Genomic DNA, 18,436 nt, shown 5'->3' with positions numbered 1-18,436 from the left:
TTCATTTCACACTTGCAGTGACCTTTTCCATCAGTTTGTGATAGTATTTGCTTGACTTTCAATTTGGTTATTGATAATGTTAACAGGTACACACTATTTACCAACACCTTGCCAAGTCATTGTCTTAAAATAAAAGAAATATCAGCAGTAACAGAAAAACAGGCTATGCATTACAAAACATTTATGTTGGAATCAAAAGTCAGAATTAAGTCAAAAGTCAGAATGTAGACGCACTACAGCTAAAACATTCTCTCTTGCTTTTATTCACTACAATGTGCCCTTTGCTGAAGTATTTTGTTTTACAGGATTTTTTTTTTTTACTGTAAGAAGACAAACATTCTCCATTCCAAAAAAACCCCACAGCAACTTTAAATCTTTTGCAAATTACTTAAGATGATCTGGCCCCATTGGGAAAAAAAGGTCTAGAATTAAATATGACTTGTTGGAACATGGAAATAACCAATAAGCTGTCATGCTGCTCCCTTGAATTGCTATGAGATGTGCATATTTTTAAAAGCAGATGGTGAAAAGTTATATGGTATCCTAAACAAACATGATGAATGGCAGAGCCATTTGGTGAAAAAGCAGTGTAACCAAATATTAAGACAGTCAGACAGAGACCTAGGTACGTGAAATTTGAAAGATTTGGAACAGGACAAGGAAAGGTGCTAAGCCTAGGAAGAGCCACAGAATATTCAGCATGAGATTAGCTGGTGCCTCTACAGCGTTGGAATAACAGGTTCATGACAGAGAAAGTGTTAAGTTACACGTTATTTAAACACATTCCATGTCATTGACCTGCTATCTCAACATACCATATGCTATAGTAGGGCACTGATAAGATAACAACATATCAAACAGAGTTTCACAATATACATTAGGGATGGCAGGGCAAAAATGTAGAAATACAACGTGCATTAGAAAAAAATCGTGCTCTCGTAGTGGGATCCTTTGCTCTGTCCAGGGGCTATACTTATGCAGAAGGATTTCCACTCCTCAAAAAGTCTGTATCTCTTGAATCCACCCCTCTGAGGCACACTGTTTCTTAATTTAAGAGTAAAAAAAAGGCCAAGAAGATATGTTAGATTCAAAGGTAGACCTCCTAGGCCCCACATAGTTAAGCTAAAGTTGAAAAAGATACTAATATAATGAATCCAATTCTTTGATCAAACATAATACCCAATTACCAAATCATAGATACCTCTGCAATATGTCTTGATATGCTTAAATATTCACTCAAGTTCCTTTAGCTTCAATCCTTTCTAATTCTACTTCACTTCAAAACAGATATCTAAGTAAAGTACAAAAATAGTAAATTTTAATAAAATTATTGCCAAAATATGTTTGTTTTTTTTTCATAATACTCTTCCTATCTGATGGATTTTTCTTAAGTTCTTAGAATTATGTAATTGAGTATCCTATTGAGTATCCCTATTTTCAAATAAAAATAGGTCATGGGCTGGAATGACTTGTCCAGACAAACTCCTACATCTCCCCTTCCTTCATAATAGATATTATTTTTACATCTAATAATCTTTGCAGTGTTTTGCAACAGAAGTTAGTTAAATTTGTTCTTAATAAGAGAAGGTGACTGCACTATTTGGGAAATGATGTTTGTCTATTAAACTCTCACATTCCTACCAGAAGCTTGAGTTTTCATTAATGAAAATTATCTTAAAGATTTTTCATTTGAGAGATATTAAAAAATTATCTAGTATCAGTGGGGTCACTGCTTCCCAAACTGACACTTAAGGTACTCCTGAGCAAGCCACCAACTTGAGTGATAGATGCAGCCATTTGGATGCTTATATTCACCTTCTAGGTGAATTCCCTCTCCCCTTTTTACATTTTAATCCCTGCCTCTTTAACAGACAATGCAGCAAAGGATGAAATACAGTTGCTCATTATGTCAAGAAAATACCAATTAGCCATCAGACAATTCAATAAACTTTGTGTAAATATTGTGAACAGATGATGTCTTATATAAGCTTGATGAATTAATGCTTAATTTCCTTCCTGCATAACCCCAAAACAGCCAGCTTAAATGTCAATTGCTAGAGCTCTGACTTCTGGGGGGAAGCACTCTTAACTTCTTTAGCATTGCAAAGCAAAGTTTCAGCAACAATGAACAAACGTAATGAAATTTTCTGGGTTCTATTCCCCAATGATTCTTCCACCACCACCCGGCTCTCCTGAGTTGAACTAACATAGCAGGCAGTTCAAGTCGACTCTTATAATTGCTTCCAATTTGCCTGTTTTGCTTTTGGCAATTAGCAAACTGAAATGTTATCATGAAAGAGTCCATCTCATTTATAAGGCCAGGTTTTCCCTCCACTAAAATATGCAGGCACTCTGTTCTTTATTACCAGCAGGAGATAAATGGCTGGTTTTCGTTGCTGAAGAATATATAATGGTTAAAAAGTCACTTTTTTCCTCCAGCTCTACATAAATCACAGAACTAGTCAATATTTAATAATGCTTGCCTTGGTCTGGAGTCCCTTGATCACCCCTGTCATGTGTAATAGCTCCCTCTCCGATATCTTTGACATAAAAGCCCAGCTTTACTGCAATACTAACATGTAGAGGGTCATTACGGATCGACATTTACCTTAATCTGTGACTGCCAACCATGAACCGATAAATTCCAGCAGATTCCACTGGGAGAAATCAGTAAACTTCTCAGTGGAAAGAACTGAAGGAAAATTCTGCCGAGAACAGAATACATTTTCTACAACGGCTGCTCTGCAAATGGGTTCTGACTTTTGAAAGTTCTCTAGCTGCACAGCTTTGCAACATTTAATACCGTTTTGATGGTTTGAGAGACGGGATGACAACCGAGGATGACACGACTTAGAAAGCAAGCAGAAATTTTCTTTGCAAAAACAATGCAAGATTAAACACAAGGGGAATATGGCTTTTGCATTATTCACCCTGCTGCCTTGGCGGAAATGGCTCTGCTGTCACTGGTCCAGCCAAAATGTTGCTCCTTTTTTTTATATTGATCATCACTCCTTCTCCTCATAATCTTACAAGTGCTTCACAGCAGAATACATCAAAGCCTTCATTGCATAAAAAAGGGACACAACAGCCTTTGTGAGGGGTCAGCTGAGACTGCCTACCACACGTTACCCTCCTCAGTGAACGTGTTTCTCCAAAGAGCACACAAACAAGTTCATTTATAAACTACTTTGCAGAGGACAGCAATTACAGCAGCTATGCTCTCTTTAGCACCAGTACTGGAAGCAACAACCCAGTCTCATTCTGAGCAGAAAAGAAGAGGCGAGTTATAAAGTCATCAGCGATTCAATTCTCTATCTGTTACTGCATTTACAATACTGATTAAAATTGGGAACAGTACATAGAAGGATTAAATGTCATCCAAACATTATTTTCAACCACAATTTCATATTATACTCATAAGAAAACATTTTTATAGTTGCCTAATGTCAATCATGCTGTTTAAAGTGCACTAAAAATTAATGACAACATTGTTAGGTAAAATTCATAAACATTACTTGTGTACAATATTTTATTATTTATTATACCTTAGAGCATGCTTTATAGCTCAAATTGACATATTAAAAGCTCATACTCATTTTGTGAATATTCATTTTTATTCACTGCCCAAGTATTTTACATTTATATAATTAGAGGACATGGCGTTCTACTTTCAACTAAAAAATACACACGTTTTGTAATACATTTGGAAAAAATGTCCAATTACCTTTAGTGCCCTAGGCTTTTACATAGGGGTGACATCACTAACTCTGCCTGCTCCGATTTAGCAACATTTTAACCCAAGACCACATTGTTATGTTTAAGTTTAAAAGATGTAAAAAAAAAAAAAAAAGAAACAACCTGCAACATAAACCAGTGGCAGCAAAAGAACAACCTGCAGGGAACTCTTACTTGTCAGGCTTTCATATCTCATGTTGAGTCTGTATATGATATAGAAATAAAGAGTTGGTTTTCTTTCCTTTTCTTCTTCAAATTATACCCATGATCAACCATATTATGACCAGCTCTCATGAGTGGTTTATATAAGCAAACCAACTGAAATTTTGTGAGCATAGCTTCCTTATCTGAGAGAAGGTGGCAAGATAAGACTCTGTGTGTATATCTAGAGACTAAATGAGTGCAGAGAGCTTATCTTTATTTGCCAATTTATGTGTTTGTACAAATGTAAAGCACCATAAATCAAAGCAGCAGTTCTTAAATAAAAATTGATAATTCTAAAATAATCAATGGCACAGGGAAAAACAAAAAAGTAGAAAAATTTGGTGCTAAAGAATTTTTTTTTAAATAAACGGAATATCAATGTTATCATTAGACTTATTATGAAGGGAAAATTATACCTTGATCAGCATAGAACAGACCAGTGACAAGGACTGTGTAGGTCAGTTTTCCATTAGGTTTATTTGGGGCAAGCCATTTTAATTGAACTTCTTTGGACCCATCAACAGTAGTAAATACATCAACCATTCCCTCAGGGGCAGCTTCCATGGTCCGAGCTTCTACCTGCAAATTCAACAGGAAATGGAATTTGGTGCCATAGTCACAGAGGAGGAATGAGAGATGCAAAGTTCAAGAAAAGGTATTTCTTAATTAAGAAAAAGTAACTAACACTGGCAGAATCCTAATTTTTAAGCATGTTGCTGTCCTTTAATCTACATTTGTTTGAAGCTGTTCAGCTACTAACCTACTTTAAATAGAGATTACTGTAAGAAACAGGAAACAAATACTGAAAAAGAATGGAAGATTATTTTTTAAATTATTTAATTATTTTTACACCCACCTCATGTGGATGTACGATCTCAGTGTAAGGAAAGGAAACAACAACAGAAGACCATGTAACTTTCTGCGTTTTAAAAGCAACTGCAAGGAACATGCATTTAAACACTGTAGTAAATTATTACAGACATTTAACAGACAAAAATTCCTTTCTGGAATATTGACTGCTCCCTAAATTAACTTTCACATTCACCTAATAAAATTAAGTTGCAATAAAAAGTAAATCTTTAAGAGAAAATAAAATATAAAAAAGCTGGATAATGTACTGAATAGGAAAGATTTGTACTGGAACTAAATAAATACTTATTAAATATTCCAGATATTTACTATTGAAATTTCAAAACTCGTAGTAAACATTCAGTGCTATGGAACAAAGTAACTTGTTATTATGTTATTTATGGCGACAATTTTGTTTCTACTACATTATTTATTTGGTGTTTTCTAAGGTATAAGATGGTTTCACACCTCTGTAAGTGCCTCTCAGCTGCAAGTTCTTGGGAGTGCTAATAAATGCTATTTTTAATCTGCCACACCTGCACTGTTATCTAAATAACCAAACATATTTTCTCTGTCCTTGAAACATGAATGTTGTATTTTTCAGAAGAAAAGATTGGACAGCTCATTGTTTACAAGTGCCATGCGCATCAATACCTCCACATGTGCTTCTCTATTTATACACTTGCTTATATTGAAAGTAAGTGATAAGTTGCAGTAAAGCCAACAGGATAAAGTGCATGCTTAAAGATAAACAAGTACTTCATAGATTTATTGGATCACTGCCACATTGATTATTTGGGTATTTTAGTCAAAAACATCCTTATGGAAGGATTTGACTAAACTGTGCTTTCTAAACAAAGTAATTTCCAGTAAAGTGCTCCTAAATTTCCTAAGTGCTCCAATCAGAAACATGAAAAATGTGAAGAAATTAATAACAATTATGTTTTTCTACTGAAGAAGAATCAAAAAATATTTAAATATTATAAATTTGCAGCAATCTGTATCATGTCCTAAACAGTTGCAACAGCTGTACTATGTCTTTAGCTTTTTTTTTATGATGTGCTATATAAACATATGGCACAGAAAACCTTTTTCACACTTATTTTTCTAAATATTATTTTACACCACCCCGTAGTATTTTCAGACATATTTACTAATAACTTAATAAACAAAGGCTCTTGTATCATAGAAGTGACACCAAATCATAGAAATCATAGAATAGGTATAGTAATATTGGGAAAAGTACAAGCATACATATTACTAAAACCCTGAAATTTAAATTTAATAGCAGTGGGTTGAGATGAGAAATAGTCAGTGTTGAACATTTCCACTTATTTATAAGACATTAACAAGAGGTAACACATTTCAAAACTAGCATAATTTGAGTGCTCTTGAATTTCTCTGAAGAATCTATTACAGGCAACGTGAGCCCTTAATAAACCATTTTTTTCCCTCTTTAGGGACAAAACACCCAAACAATTAGAACAGACAAAAGCAGTATCTTGAGTGTAATAGGAAGAGAATAAAATGCAGCTTTTCTTAATTTACTTAGCAATTTGCATCTCACTTAAAAATAACTCATAGTCACAAAAAAAAAGTCAAACAAGAACTATCTAAGCTGAACAAAACCAAGTTTTTGAAATAGAATAACAGCTAATGCTCTCATAATTAATTAAGATCTTCAGAGCCACCTTCAGAAATATAAGGTGGACAAATTCCCTATTTAGGGGAACATCACATGATGTTCCTTGATCGATTAGGGCACATTAAGCACAAGATCAGCAACAAAAATAGCTGGAAGCCTATCAGTTTACTGCTGGGAAATGTTTCCCATACTATTTAGAGCAGAGGCAAAACATTAGGTTTCTCTTTTTTTCTTCTTCTTTTTTTAAGTGTTGGGTTTACTCTGTAATTGATATGAAAATCTTTTTTTAAAAATCAAATGAAGATCCAGTGCTTTAACTTCCTGGCAGCACTTAGGTGAGCCTAAATCAAGAAGTACTTCAATTCCTGTGATTAGAGATGGATCACTGGCTCTGGAAAACAGTTTGTGCACTGATCATGGGATGCAGATGAGTATCAGCTACAGCAACCCCTTCGAATTGTTTCAAAAGACAAGTTACAAGTTCGTAGTTCAGTGGAGACATCAAAAAAGACTACTAAAAATATTTTTTAAACTGTAACCACTGGTGTTCTCTTCTATCGTTTTGATGCCTATTTGATAGGACAGTAGTACTGAAAACTTACATATTTCATCTGTATGCAAAGTTTGGTAATGAGTTGTCTTCAGCATCACTACCAACACAAGGGATTAGGTTATTGCACATCAGGTACCTTAAAACAAGGTTTGCTTTTGGGGTATATGTGAAGTTGCAAAAAATGTACAAGAAAAACTGGCAAAAAGCCATTCAAGCTCTTAAGAATGAATATTCTTCAAAGTAGAGCAAGCTATAAACTGTTTAATGGTTATAAAGTCTAGTTGTCTTCTGCAGAGAGAAAACATTACTGGCATTTGAATGAAAGCAATCTTGGAAATAAAACTGGAAATGTGACTAACAAATTACATCATAAAAATAAAACCTGGAAGTTCCTTCCTGATAAAAAATAAATTGTGGTAGAAAAAATAGAAAGAAAAACACAAAACCCTCCCAAACCTCTTTTTTCTTCCATCTGTTTTTTCTACCAAATTTAGAAGCCTAAAACTAAAGCTGAATTAAACAAAAACTTAAATCCCAGAATAAGCACAGGCCTCTCTCTTGGTTATGCTTGAAAACAAAACCAAGCACAGTAGATATGATTCTAGTTATTCATCAGCTATACTATGAAATCATACTAGATATATCAGTTCAGCTATATATCCAAAAACCTTTAACAAAATAAAAAAGCCTCAGGAGGTCTGTTTTTCATAAATTTGTCAAATTTAATATTCCTGTATTCTCAAATCCTGAAAAAAATGGGGTGTTACACAAGACTGCTAAAATCTGTCAAGTATAATATTTTGATCACATTCTTGCATTCAAAAGATTTATGAATTACCATATTTTCCTTGCTCCTGTTGCCACTTCTAGCCTCTGCAATTCTCAAATTAACTTTAGTCCTTTCGGTCCAGCAGCCAGAAATTTGCTCATTAATGGAACAGTAACTCTTTCTTTATATACATCCTTGTAAATCTGGTTAAAGCACACCTGCACCTTTCAAACATATTAACTCCATTTAATTTCAATAATGTGTGTTTCAGCCTCCGTTTTTGTCTTCCCTCACTGTACCTATGTTCTACTTTGGAATGGTGCCTAACAATGACCTATTGAATCTTTAGCAGCTCTTAAACAGGATCTTTTTTTTAAATGTCACATTTTGCCAGATGGGTTAGTACTGCCCAGAGTGAATCATCACCATTTACTCTGATATTCACTGTCATCTGACATTTATTACATTCCCAGAATGTAAATTAAGGTACTCACCAGTGGACCTAAAGCACAACCTTTTGCAGTACATGCCTGGACTCTGAAGGAATGCAGACTCCAAGGAGCAAGCCCATAAGCATAACAACTTAGCTGTGATGAATTTTGCAGCAGAACACCGTCCATGTACAATCCATAGCTAGTAATAATACCTATAAAACAATGTGAGAGCACTCAGTAACCAAAAAGCTACAGAATTTAGAAGAAAACTAATGCTACAGACACCAAGGCAGTAGTAGTACTTCAAACTGTTTACAATTGAGCAGATACTGCTTAGCACGACTGGGAAGGTAAAACTCAAAAGAAACATACTCTCCCATCTTTAACTATTGCAAACCTTACAAGTGCACAGCATGTCTTTAAAAAATTACACTATTCCAAAGATTACCCCTTAACAAACCTGTTTCTGAGTGGCAGCCAACACCATCCTGGAATGAGGGAAACTGAGGCAATTCTGGTTTAGAGTCTATTCTGCATATGGCTTTTCAAACAATACAAAAAAACATCTCACATCTTAACAGGTTCAGACTTAGAAATAAAATCTCCAAAATAATCAAAATGTTGAAGGACAAATCAGTGCTATAACTACAATGAATCAGTAACAAATAATTTTGTCACACAAAACACCTTTTTCATATTTATTCCTTCTAACAATTACTTCAGATTTCCACTGCTTTGCCAACAAACTACATACTTCATCAATTTGGGGCACGAGTGGGGTGGTTGGAAAATTTACCCACTTTTCTTCATGAAATCACAAAAGTGTAATGATTACTGTTTCCTTCTCAATATGCTGTAGAAAAAATCTTGAAGTAAACTACTCCTTTCCTACTCAATCTACAGAAAGAAAACATATTTGGAAACTCAAACATTAGCAAGATTTTTAGACAGAGGAAAGAATGGTCCTTCTTGTATACCTGGCTAATACTAACTAAAATTGCAAGTGATTGCTTATTGCATTTATAACAAATTCTAAAACTTTGTTCTTCCAAAGGTACATGGCAGGATAACAAATCCTGTAGAGTATTTTGAATTTAATGAACTAAAAACTTAGTTTTACAGATTGGCTTAGACTTTAGAAACTGAGCTTGCAAAGCAGCACTTTTTCTTAGGGCTATTCTGCCATCTTTCTTACTTCTGAATAATCTCGCTTTTTAAAAGTTACTTCAATGAGAAATATTAAGCCAAATAAATGCAAAGTTATAGGGTTCATTTGAAGTGATTTTAGTTCAGAGGATGCCTTCTAATCCTTCCATTATAAAAACAAATTCTATTGTAAAACTATAGCTCAGTTCACCATTCCTTCCCTTAAAATTAATTTTTTGAAACTACATTGAGGAAGATTCGATGTGAAATTGAAAAAAATATTTTCCCCTCCACAAAGTGGAGGACTGCATCATAAATAAAAGTGTACACACAACTGTTTCAGCTGAGCTTTGAAGAGTTCTACTTCAAAAGATTTATACGCTAAAGGTCTGAGTACGGTGAAGTGATTCACATGCTCCTCAATTCCTTTCTCTTCTAGAAAAGTGAGAGGCTAAACTCAGCTCAGACAGCAGAGATGTGCAGGAGGAGGTCCTGGAAAATCACACACTATCAATCTTACCACATTTGACAGGCTTTCTAAAGCAAAAAACCCTTGTGGTTCTGTGTCTAGTTGCTTGTGAAGCAATAACATGAATGGTTGATATTTTTCCTCCAATAAATAAACAAATCTTATATATATATATGGGTATATACTTTAAAATACTTTGCTTATCTCAGAGGAAAAATGCGAATGCTAGCATTAAGGATGTGTTTTACAGGCAAAAAATGCCAAACACTGAGATAACTCTAAGCACCTACTATACCTGTAGCACTAACCCCTTGAAAGTACCATAGAGTAGAATCTTAAAACTACCTGTGCTGGAAGGGACTGACAGGACAACCCCAAGAATCACACCATGTGCCTGACAGCATTGTCCAAACACTTCCTGAACTCTGTTAGGCTGGTGCTGTGAGGAACCTTTTCCTGATCTCCAACCTAAATCTCCTCAGACACCTTTATGCCGTTCCCTCAGGTCCTGTCACTGGTCACCAGAGAGCCCAGATCAGTGCCTAATAAATCACTATTAATTCATTTGATACTTATGATAACAGTATGAATCATAGTCAGGTCACTTGTCATTAATGTTTTAGAGAGTTCCTAAAGCCACAGCACTGTGCAGCACCCCCACTTGAGGAGCAGCTTGCTGTTCAGCTCTGTGAGCTTTTGTTAGTTCTCCCAGTACAGACAGAGAACAATCATCTCCAAAAATCTGATCCATTACCTCTTGATTTTACTTCTGCCCTTGCCTTGTAGGACACTGATGGAGAAAACTACAGTATGAAAAGAAAGAAAAAAAAGTACGTCTCAGAAGAAAATTATCTAATAGTCCATTTTTGAGATATGAAGCCATTTTTCTAAATTAGCAGTAACTATTTTCTGGGGATAAGTAACTCTGCCTCCCTATTTCACCAGTATAGACTTCCAAAATATACAGAGAAAAAGTTTAAAGTTGGCCCAAAGTTAACAAACTTCTCAAGAGTTTCTAGATACTGCTGAAGTTTACCATGCATAAAATATTTAAGACTATAGGACATTTTTATGATTTACAAGGCCTCCTGAGCAACATGTGGTCACTATGAAAAGATGCAGTTTCTTCATAGTTTTGAAGTCTAGGTAGCTAGGTCAAAACATGCATTCACTGAAGACAAAATCTCTATTGTCTACAGTACAATTATGTTCCACCATTGAAAAGAAAACCAAGAATGCAAATCAAACTTAAACTGAAGAAAGTTATAAAATCTTCTTCTTGCTCCTTTCCCCTCTCTGGGTGAGACCATATAATGTGTCAATGATATTCAAGACATTAAAGAGGTTTTGAATCCAAAGTACTACAAGCACTTTACTCTTAAGGTGCAATCTACAGGTCAAATCTTAAGCAAACATACTTTTACCTACATCAATTTCACTGACTACAAACACCAGTCGTCTCTCATAAGCACAAGGATTTGCAAGAACAAGTACTGGCTTAGTTCACTGAATAATTTTATAAATCAGTTTTTACTATACCTACTATTTTCCATTAAAATTCCACATGGCCTTGGAAGATACAATCCTGATTTAGATTTGGTTTTATCTATGACATGAACACAAAATGAAGTTTTTGAGAATTGACCAGCTAAGAAAAATTTTCAGTGGAAAATTTTCAAGGATTTTAAAATAGCAGATCTCAAACTATATGGCAAGGTTATAATGGATGTGCTCTGAAGAAAAGATCATTGTTTATTAAGGCCACAAGAATAATGAAAGGTCAAAGCAGAATATCTGATGACACACGATTTCACAAGCCTCTCCCTACATTGCTTGCATCTAAATGGTCAATATTGTCTATACTACCTATTATCTACATACATATGTGATATGTATGTGTAGGGTGGCAGAATCTGGGCCATGTCCTATCCACCATTTTATTGCTGGATTGAAAATAAGACAAAATAAAATATCAATATTCAACATGCCATCTTCCAAAAGTCTTTTTTCTACTTAATACATAAATTATATTTCTGAAGCAACTTACAACAAAGAATTACGTGTTTAATTTCCCATTTTTCTATGAATTTTTTCCCCTCTATATAATGTAAATAAGCCTTAAATTAAATAAAAACCTGTAGCCTCAAAGTTCGATATTTACACCTGGACAACACAGGCCTAGGTGTTCCTGTACCCCAAAGCTTATTTCCCCTCATTGTGCCATCTTTGTGAAGAAGCTTTGTAGCCTTTAATCCTTTTTGCCACCTCTGACCTCCAGGGTAGCATTTTAATTCTCCTTATTTTTTTCTAATTCACAGCAAGCAGCTGGAGCCCATATACATCACGAGGGCATAGCCAAGTCTGTGCTGTCCAAGCCCCAGCCAGCCCACACACCCACTGGAAGCTGATAAGCCTCCTCAGCCCATGGAAATAAACAGTAGCATCTGTCAAGCAGGAGCAAACGGAAGGAGGCAGGAGAGAAAGGAATGGCCCCAGAGATCTAATAAGGAGATGACAATCTATGATATGCAAATCTTTGCAATTCTGAGGTTTCCACCTGAAACAAAGCCAAGCTCAGTATTTTTGAAAAGCACTGCTTAGCAGCCTGGAACACACCAAGTTTGATCCAACTCAGTTCAAAGCAGGAAACAGCTTCTAAGCTTTTGGAAAAAAAAAAAAAAAAAAAAGAAAAATCAAGAATGCACCAGTAGAATGCTGAAGAAAGAAAGTTTTAGGGAAAGTACCTAAGTATCTTCTGCTGGTTTTTCTCAAATTTTATTCTTCTCAACTATGGTATTTTTCAGTCTCTTACACAGTTTTAAAACACTGACACAGCCATTATAGATTATATGGTCAAAAGGCAGCCCAAAAGATGTGCTGAGAATGAGCAAAACAAAGTCACTGAACAAAGTGAACCTTCCTGATTAAGCACTTGCTCAGTCAAAACTTTTAGAGCTTATTTGCTGTTGAGTTTTTTAAAAAGTCTTTTCAAGAAAATGGAGAAAGGATGGAAATAGAAAATTGGAGAATGAGAAAATATGTTATTAGATAAATCACAGAATCATTTAGGTTGGAAAAGACTTTGAAGATCATTGAGTCCATATAACTGCTAACCCAGCACTGCTAAATCCACCACTAAACCATGTCCCAAAGTGCCACATTGCATCTTCTAAATACTTTCAGGGATGGTGACTCAACTGCTTCCCTGGGCAGCCTGTTCAAATGCTTGGGAACCCTTTTCATGAAGGAATTTTTCCTTATACACAATCTGAACCTCTGTGGCACAACCTGAGGCCATTTCCTCTTGTCCTATTGCTTGGGAGAAGAGACTGACCCCCCACCTGGCTACACCCTCCTTTCAGGCAGTTGTAGAGAGGGATAAGATCTCCCCCAGCCTCCTTTTCTCCAGGCTGAATACCCCCATCTCCCTCAGCTGCTCCTCATCTGACTTGCACTCCAGCATCTTTCCCAGCCCCATTACCCTTCTCTGGACTCAGTCTAGCACCTCAATGCCCTTTTTTATAGTGAGAAGTCTGGAACTAAAGACAGGATTGGAGGTGTGGTCTCACCAGTGCTGAGTACAATCACCACCCTGGTCCTGATGGCCTCACCAGTGATGATCCAGGCCAGGGTGCCATTGGCTTTCTTGGCCACCTGGGCACACACTGGCTCTTGCAGTTCAGCCTCTGTTGACCAGCACCCCCAGGTGCTTTTCCCGTCAGCAGCTTCCCCGCCCGTGGCACTGCCTGGTATTGTTGTGACCCAAGGGCAGCACCCAGACTGCGCCTTGTTGAACCTCACACCATTGGCCTCAGCCCACCGATCCAGCCTGTACAACACCCTCTGCAAAGCCTTCCTGCCCTGCACTCCTATCCAATTTGGAAACATCTGCAAACTTGCTGAGGGTGCACCAACATCCTCAGCAGCTTCCTAGCAAGTTGTTTATTGTAGTTAAAATGAGAGCCAAGCTGTACATAGTAAATGCTGTATTAACAATCTACAACACCCAAATTCAGTAATGCATCCTGGCTTTTAGTTGTTTTAAAGGAAGCTTGTGAAAATTTATTTCTTAAACTCTAGACCTTTATTGTGTGCTGTTGATATGCATGTATAAATATGTATATGGACATATATATTTGTATTTCCTCGATTAGTTAAACCACTCTCTAAATGGTTTGCATTTTTTTCCACAATGCAAGGATAACAAGATCAGGCCCTGAAATTAACTATTAAAAAATGCCTATTTCAGGGAAAATTATTCAGACTTTAGCACTAAGCTACATGCATGACCGTCCTCACCATTTCCTCCCATCCCTTACCCTTCCCCTTTCTCCTGCCTCCTTGCTTTTGCCACACATGCTGATGAGATTTTAGAAACAGAGTTAGAAAGTTTCTTAGGGGCTAGGAAGTAAAATCTTCCACAATGACTTCCAAAGAACCATAAATTATCAAATACATAATTTAACAGGTGACATATTCTTATTTCTTTCTAAATTTAATGTAAGACCTTACAGAATACAATCACCACTTCTGGGGGAATCATTTAAAATATCTTTAGTGAAGTTGAACAAGTAGGATGTGCTTTATCACAACTGAATGTGAGAAAAAAACTTGCAGGAAAAAATGAAATTTATGTGAAACCACTGGGAGAAATAATTCTATATATTGAAATAATATCATGAGCCAATAAAGAAAAACATTTCTGATACTTCAAATTTAGTGATTCCTACATAGCATCACTCTGATTTTATTATGATGCATGTAGCAGTGATTTAAACTGCTAAAATCAGAGCAAATTCCAAGCAAATGATACCGTGCAACCCCACTAGAAAAGTAACATTTGTCTAGAAGTTTTACACGTGGACATTTTGAAATGGAAAACATTTCTAAACAAAAGAAAGCATATTGTTTAACTTTCACAGCCATAGAAAAGTACAACTATATGATGAGTATGCAGAACACAAATCTAATTATTATTACATATCAATTAATGTAAAAGAAATTAATGTTTTATTGGAGGGTGAAATTAACATCCTAGACCGATATTCTTCAAGAATGCCTGTTCCTCAGCTCAGTTGCCCTGGAAAACATTGAACAATGAGATGCAGTACACAAGTACTATCAAAAGGGAGCACTTTTGAGCCACTGAAACGGCACGTTGGGCTGAAAACCACAATCTCCCAGCTGCAGACAATGATACTATCTCAGGTATTTTATGTGCTAAAATGATCATTAAAAATTAAGCACCACATATAAGCTGCCATTTAGAATATTAATTTACCTTTACTAATCATCTTTTTAACTTGAGGCTAAAAGAGTTCACTTACCATTCGGATACTCAGGCTTAGTCCAGGAGATGTTAAAGGAGTCAGATGCATATGACTGGGCTTTTGGAGCAGGAACCCCTTCTGGTGTACTCTCATCTGTTATAGCTGCGCTGGCTTCGCTTATACAACACCCACCTCCAGTGCAAGCCTTAAAATATTAATCAGAACAAATAAACACCTTTCAAAGTAGTACCAATAATTTTATCAATTTTTTTTTTTTTGCCTAAGTCTCATCATTCTTCCAAATCTCAACTTAGTAATTCTGTGATTTTCAGGTAAGACCTTCTTCTTAGCATAGATTTGTTTACCTCTTTTCTTAAATAACAAGAGGATGTATAGTAACTCATGATACTTAGTTTTTAGGCATACTATAGCTAAAACATTCTTCTGTACTTCACAACAGCACCCAGAGCATGTGCAATTATAATAGTAAAAACCACCCTATTATAAATCAATGTGTATTAGTTGTTATTATTACATGTTTATGGAAAATAAAGGAAAATAATTTGTATTTCAGTTGCCAGAGAACAAAATGTTAACCATGCAATTTTTGTATTTTGTTTGGGATATGAAATAATATAACGTGAAGGCAAAAGTGCATATCCTTTATATAACAGGCTTTTAAAGTTTTACATGTACACAGCTATGGTCCATGTGATGCTTTGCCAATTATTTGCACCAATGCTGATGACAAGACTACACATGTTAAAAAACATACAAATATATATATGTATATATTGCTACTGGATTGAAAGATCTTTGTGTTAGGTTATTGCTTATTTTTAGGGTTTTGTTTAATAATACAATTAATAAAAACCTGAATTCAACAAATATTTACATTTGGACATACATAAAACTTATGGGATTATTATCTGTGTTTTTCTAAGTTGTCCATGTACTAAAGTGGACAAGTGGATCATCAGCAAACAAAGAATCTTGCTCTCCAGATGTCCAGGAACAAAATGTTTCTCTCAATCTGTTATATTTTATTTGAAAGGATTAGCTTCAGTTTCCCATTTCCCATTGTTTTTCAAATCAGAGAGCAGTCAAACACATTCCCTATGCCCTCCAAAACTGTATACTGACCCCAAGGGTAAAAATAAGTATTGTTTGCAAATAAGAGGCTCTTTTATACATAAAGATTATTTTGATATCACTGGAAATTACATTCCCAATGCAACTAAGGAATGACTCCATGTTTAGTCTGAACTACCAAGTAAAGATGAAAGAACGCAATCTCAGTTTTGGGAACATCCAAAAAATGACATTTACTCTAAACATGATAAAACCCAAAAACCGGCATCAGTTCAGATGGATGCTCAGGTAACTATTAGCATTTTGATAAGTAAAATATTTAAGAAAATCATCCTTCCAGGAGAAGCAGAGTAATCTTTGAATGATTCTACTTCCACTGGCTTCATAAAGAAGCCAAAAAGAGCAGTTCTGGAAGGCCTCTTTCTCATTTATTCCTTACTGACTAGCTAATTAATTTCCACCAGGCCTACTTCAGCAGTGGAGAGTGTTTCATTTAAGGGCTTGGTAACAGCAGCCTTTTCATTCATTTATTTCCTGAATTTCACACAGCTCAATTTTTGTGTCTCTGAAATTTGCTGGGACACGAAGTTTCTGGTTCTTCTAATGAAAATCAGCAAAAGAGAGTTCATCTGTATTTCAGGTAGGAGGATTTTAGATCAGTGTATCCAAATGGACTGGACACCTGGCTATCACATCCAGTGATTCTCAAAGCCATGAAAACCTCCACCCAGAATGAGTTCCCATTTTGTCACTTTGAGAAACAGATTTCAGGTGAAATTTGCAAAAATACCACAGGAACTGGACAGCCAAAGGACAGATGCAAACCACATCAGATGACACCACATAGCAACACTCCAAACAGGACCTGAGCCAGCTTACCCACACTGCAGCATCCTGAGGAGATATTAGCTTAACAGTTCAATCACAAAAGCACTTCAGTCATACAAAGAAGAGTGACACCCTGGCTACTAAAGGCAACCTTTCAACTTTCCATTTGCTTTCAGGCTGGCCTGGCTCACACTCACCCAGCTTAGAGAATGAACAGAACAAAAGCAAGTTCCTTTGCACTAATCCATGGAGATATGACCCTATGTCTTCTTGGCTGACTTTAGGAAAGAAGCATTAGACTTGCTTACAAAACCTGTTGTACTCATTTATGAATAAAATTGCTGCATATTAAATGGCAGTAATCAATTCTGAAAATTGGTAACAGCATGCAAAAATAAACATTTTCTAGCATTTTCAATGTAGCAACATTAACCTTTCATACAAAAGTTACAGGCAACAGCCTGTGAGGTGCTGAAAGTTCTGCTCATGAAGCTCCTGCTTCCAGCGTTCAAGATGCAATTTTTGATGACACAGAAACCAAAACCAATTTTTGAATGGATACAAACCAAAGTTAATAGTAACTGTGAAACAAGGAAAAAGTTCTAACTGATAGAAATATTTCATTCTAACAAAAAAAAAAAGACACAATTTAGTTATATCTTCCACTGTTGATGATTGTTTGGGGTATTTTTACTCTTAAGTTTTATTCAAATTCAGTTAAATAATATATGAAACACTAATTAAATTTTTTTCCAGGTGTGTATGCTTGATTTGAAATTTTTTGCGGATTTGGTTTTTGTTGGGTTTTTTTTATATTTGGAGTTTTTTACTTTCATAAACAAGTAACATTTGGCCATGTTTAATCTTCATAACTTGTAAACCTGTAATAGTACATTCCTCTCAAACCAGTCTAACTAGTTCTATATATGATGGATCCAAATGTTTTAAGAGAGCTATCACACCTCAAAGATATTGAGCTTTTCATGCACTTTTATCATTTTTAAAGCTGCAAGGACATTTAGATCTTCTAACTCACCTATCACAGACCACTGCATTTTATCCAGGTAAATCTGGTTACCTTTGTCACTAGAAGAAATTATCTTTTGCTACTTTCTGATTAAATGCAAATATTAAGGGGGATTAAAAATTTACAAAGAAATGAGAAATAAAATATAGAGAGCAAAGGGTTCCTAAACATTTATTTGGTAACTTCTAGGAAATCTGTGCACGCTGATGAAGCAAAACCAAAATGCACGCAACACCTCCTCCCGTATCCCAAGGTAGAGCCACCAAAAGCAGTCCCAGGTGCTCTCCAGATTGTAGCTGTTAATTTTTCCCTGATGCTCTCTCCTTGTGCCCCCATGCACAGAAGCTGGGCAGGAGCAGAGAAAAGCTGTGGCACAGTGAAGGACAGCACAAATTCTTTTGTAAAGAATACATAA

The 18,436-nt window shown here is 35.7% G+C and overlaps 1 protein-coding gene across 1 annotated transcript in view; it reads right to left on the bottom strand.

Annotated features, from left to right (window-relative positions):
• USH2A (usherin) overlaps positions 1 to 18,436 on the bottom strand; it is a 371,949-nt gene that overhangs the window by 168,063 nt on the left and 185,450 nt on the right. The window contains 3 exon segments of the mRNA XM_031059531.1: positions 4,356 to 4,518; positions 8,250 to 8,401; positions 15,132 to 15,279. Coding sequence (XP_030915391.1) covers positions 4,356 to 4,518; positions 8,250 to 8,401; positions 15,132 to 15,279 — 463 coding nt within the window.

This window comes from Geospiza fortis, unplaced genomic scaffold (genome assembly GCF_000277835.1).
Source record: "Geospiza fortis unplaced genomic scaffold, GeoFor_1.0 scaffold41, whole genome shotgun sequence".
Classification (NCBI taxonomy): Eukaryota; Metazoa; Chordata; class Aves; order Passeriformes; family Thraupidae; genus Geospiza; species Geospiza fortis.
Note: the sequence above shows the minus strand (reverse complement) of the source record. Positions and strands in the feature narration are given on the sequence as shown.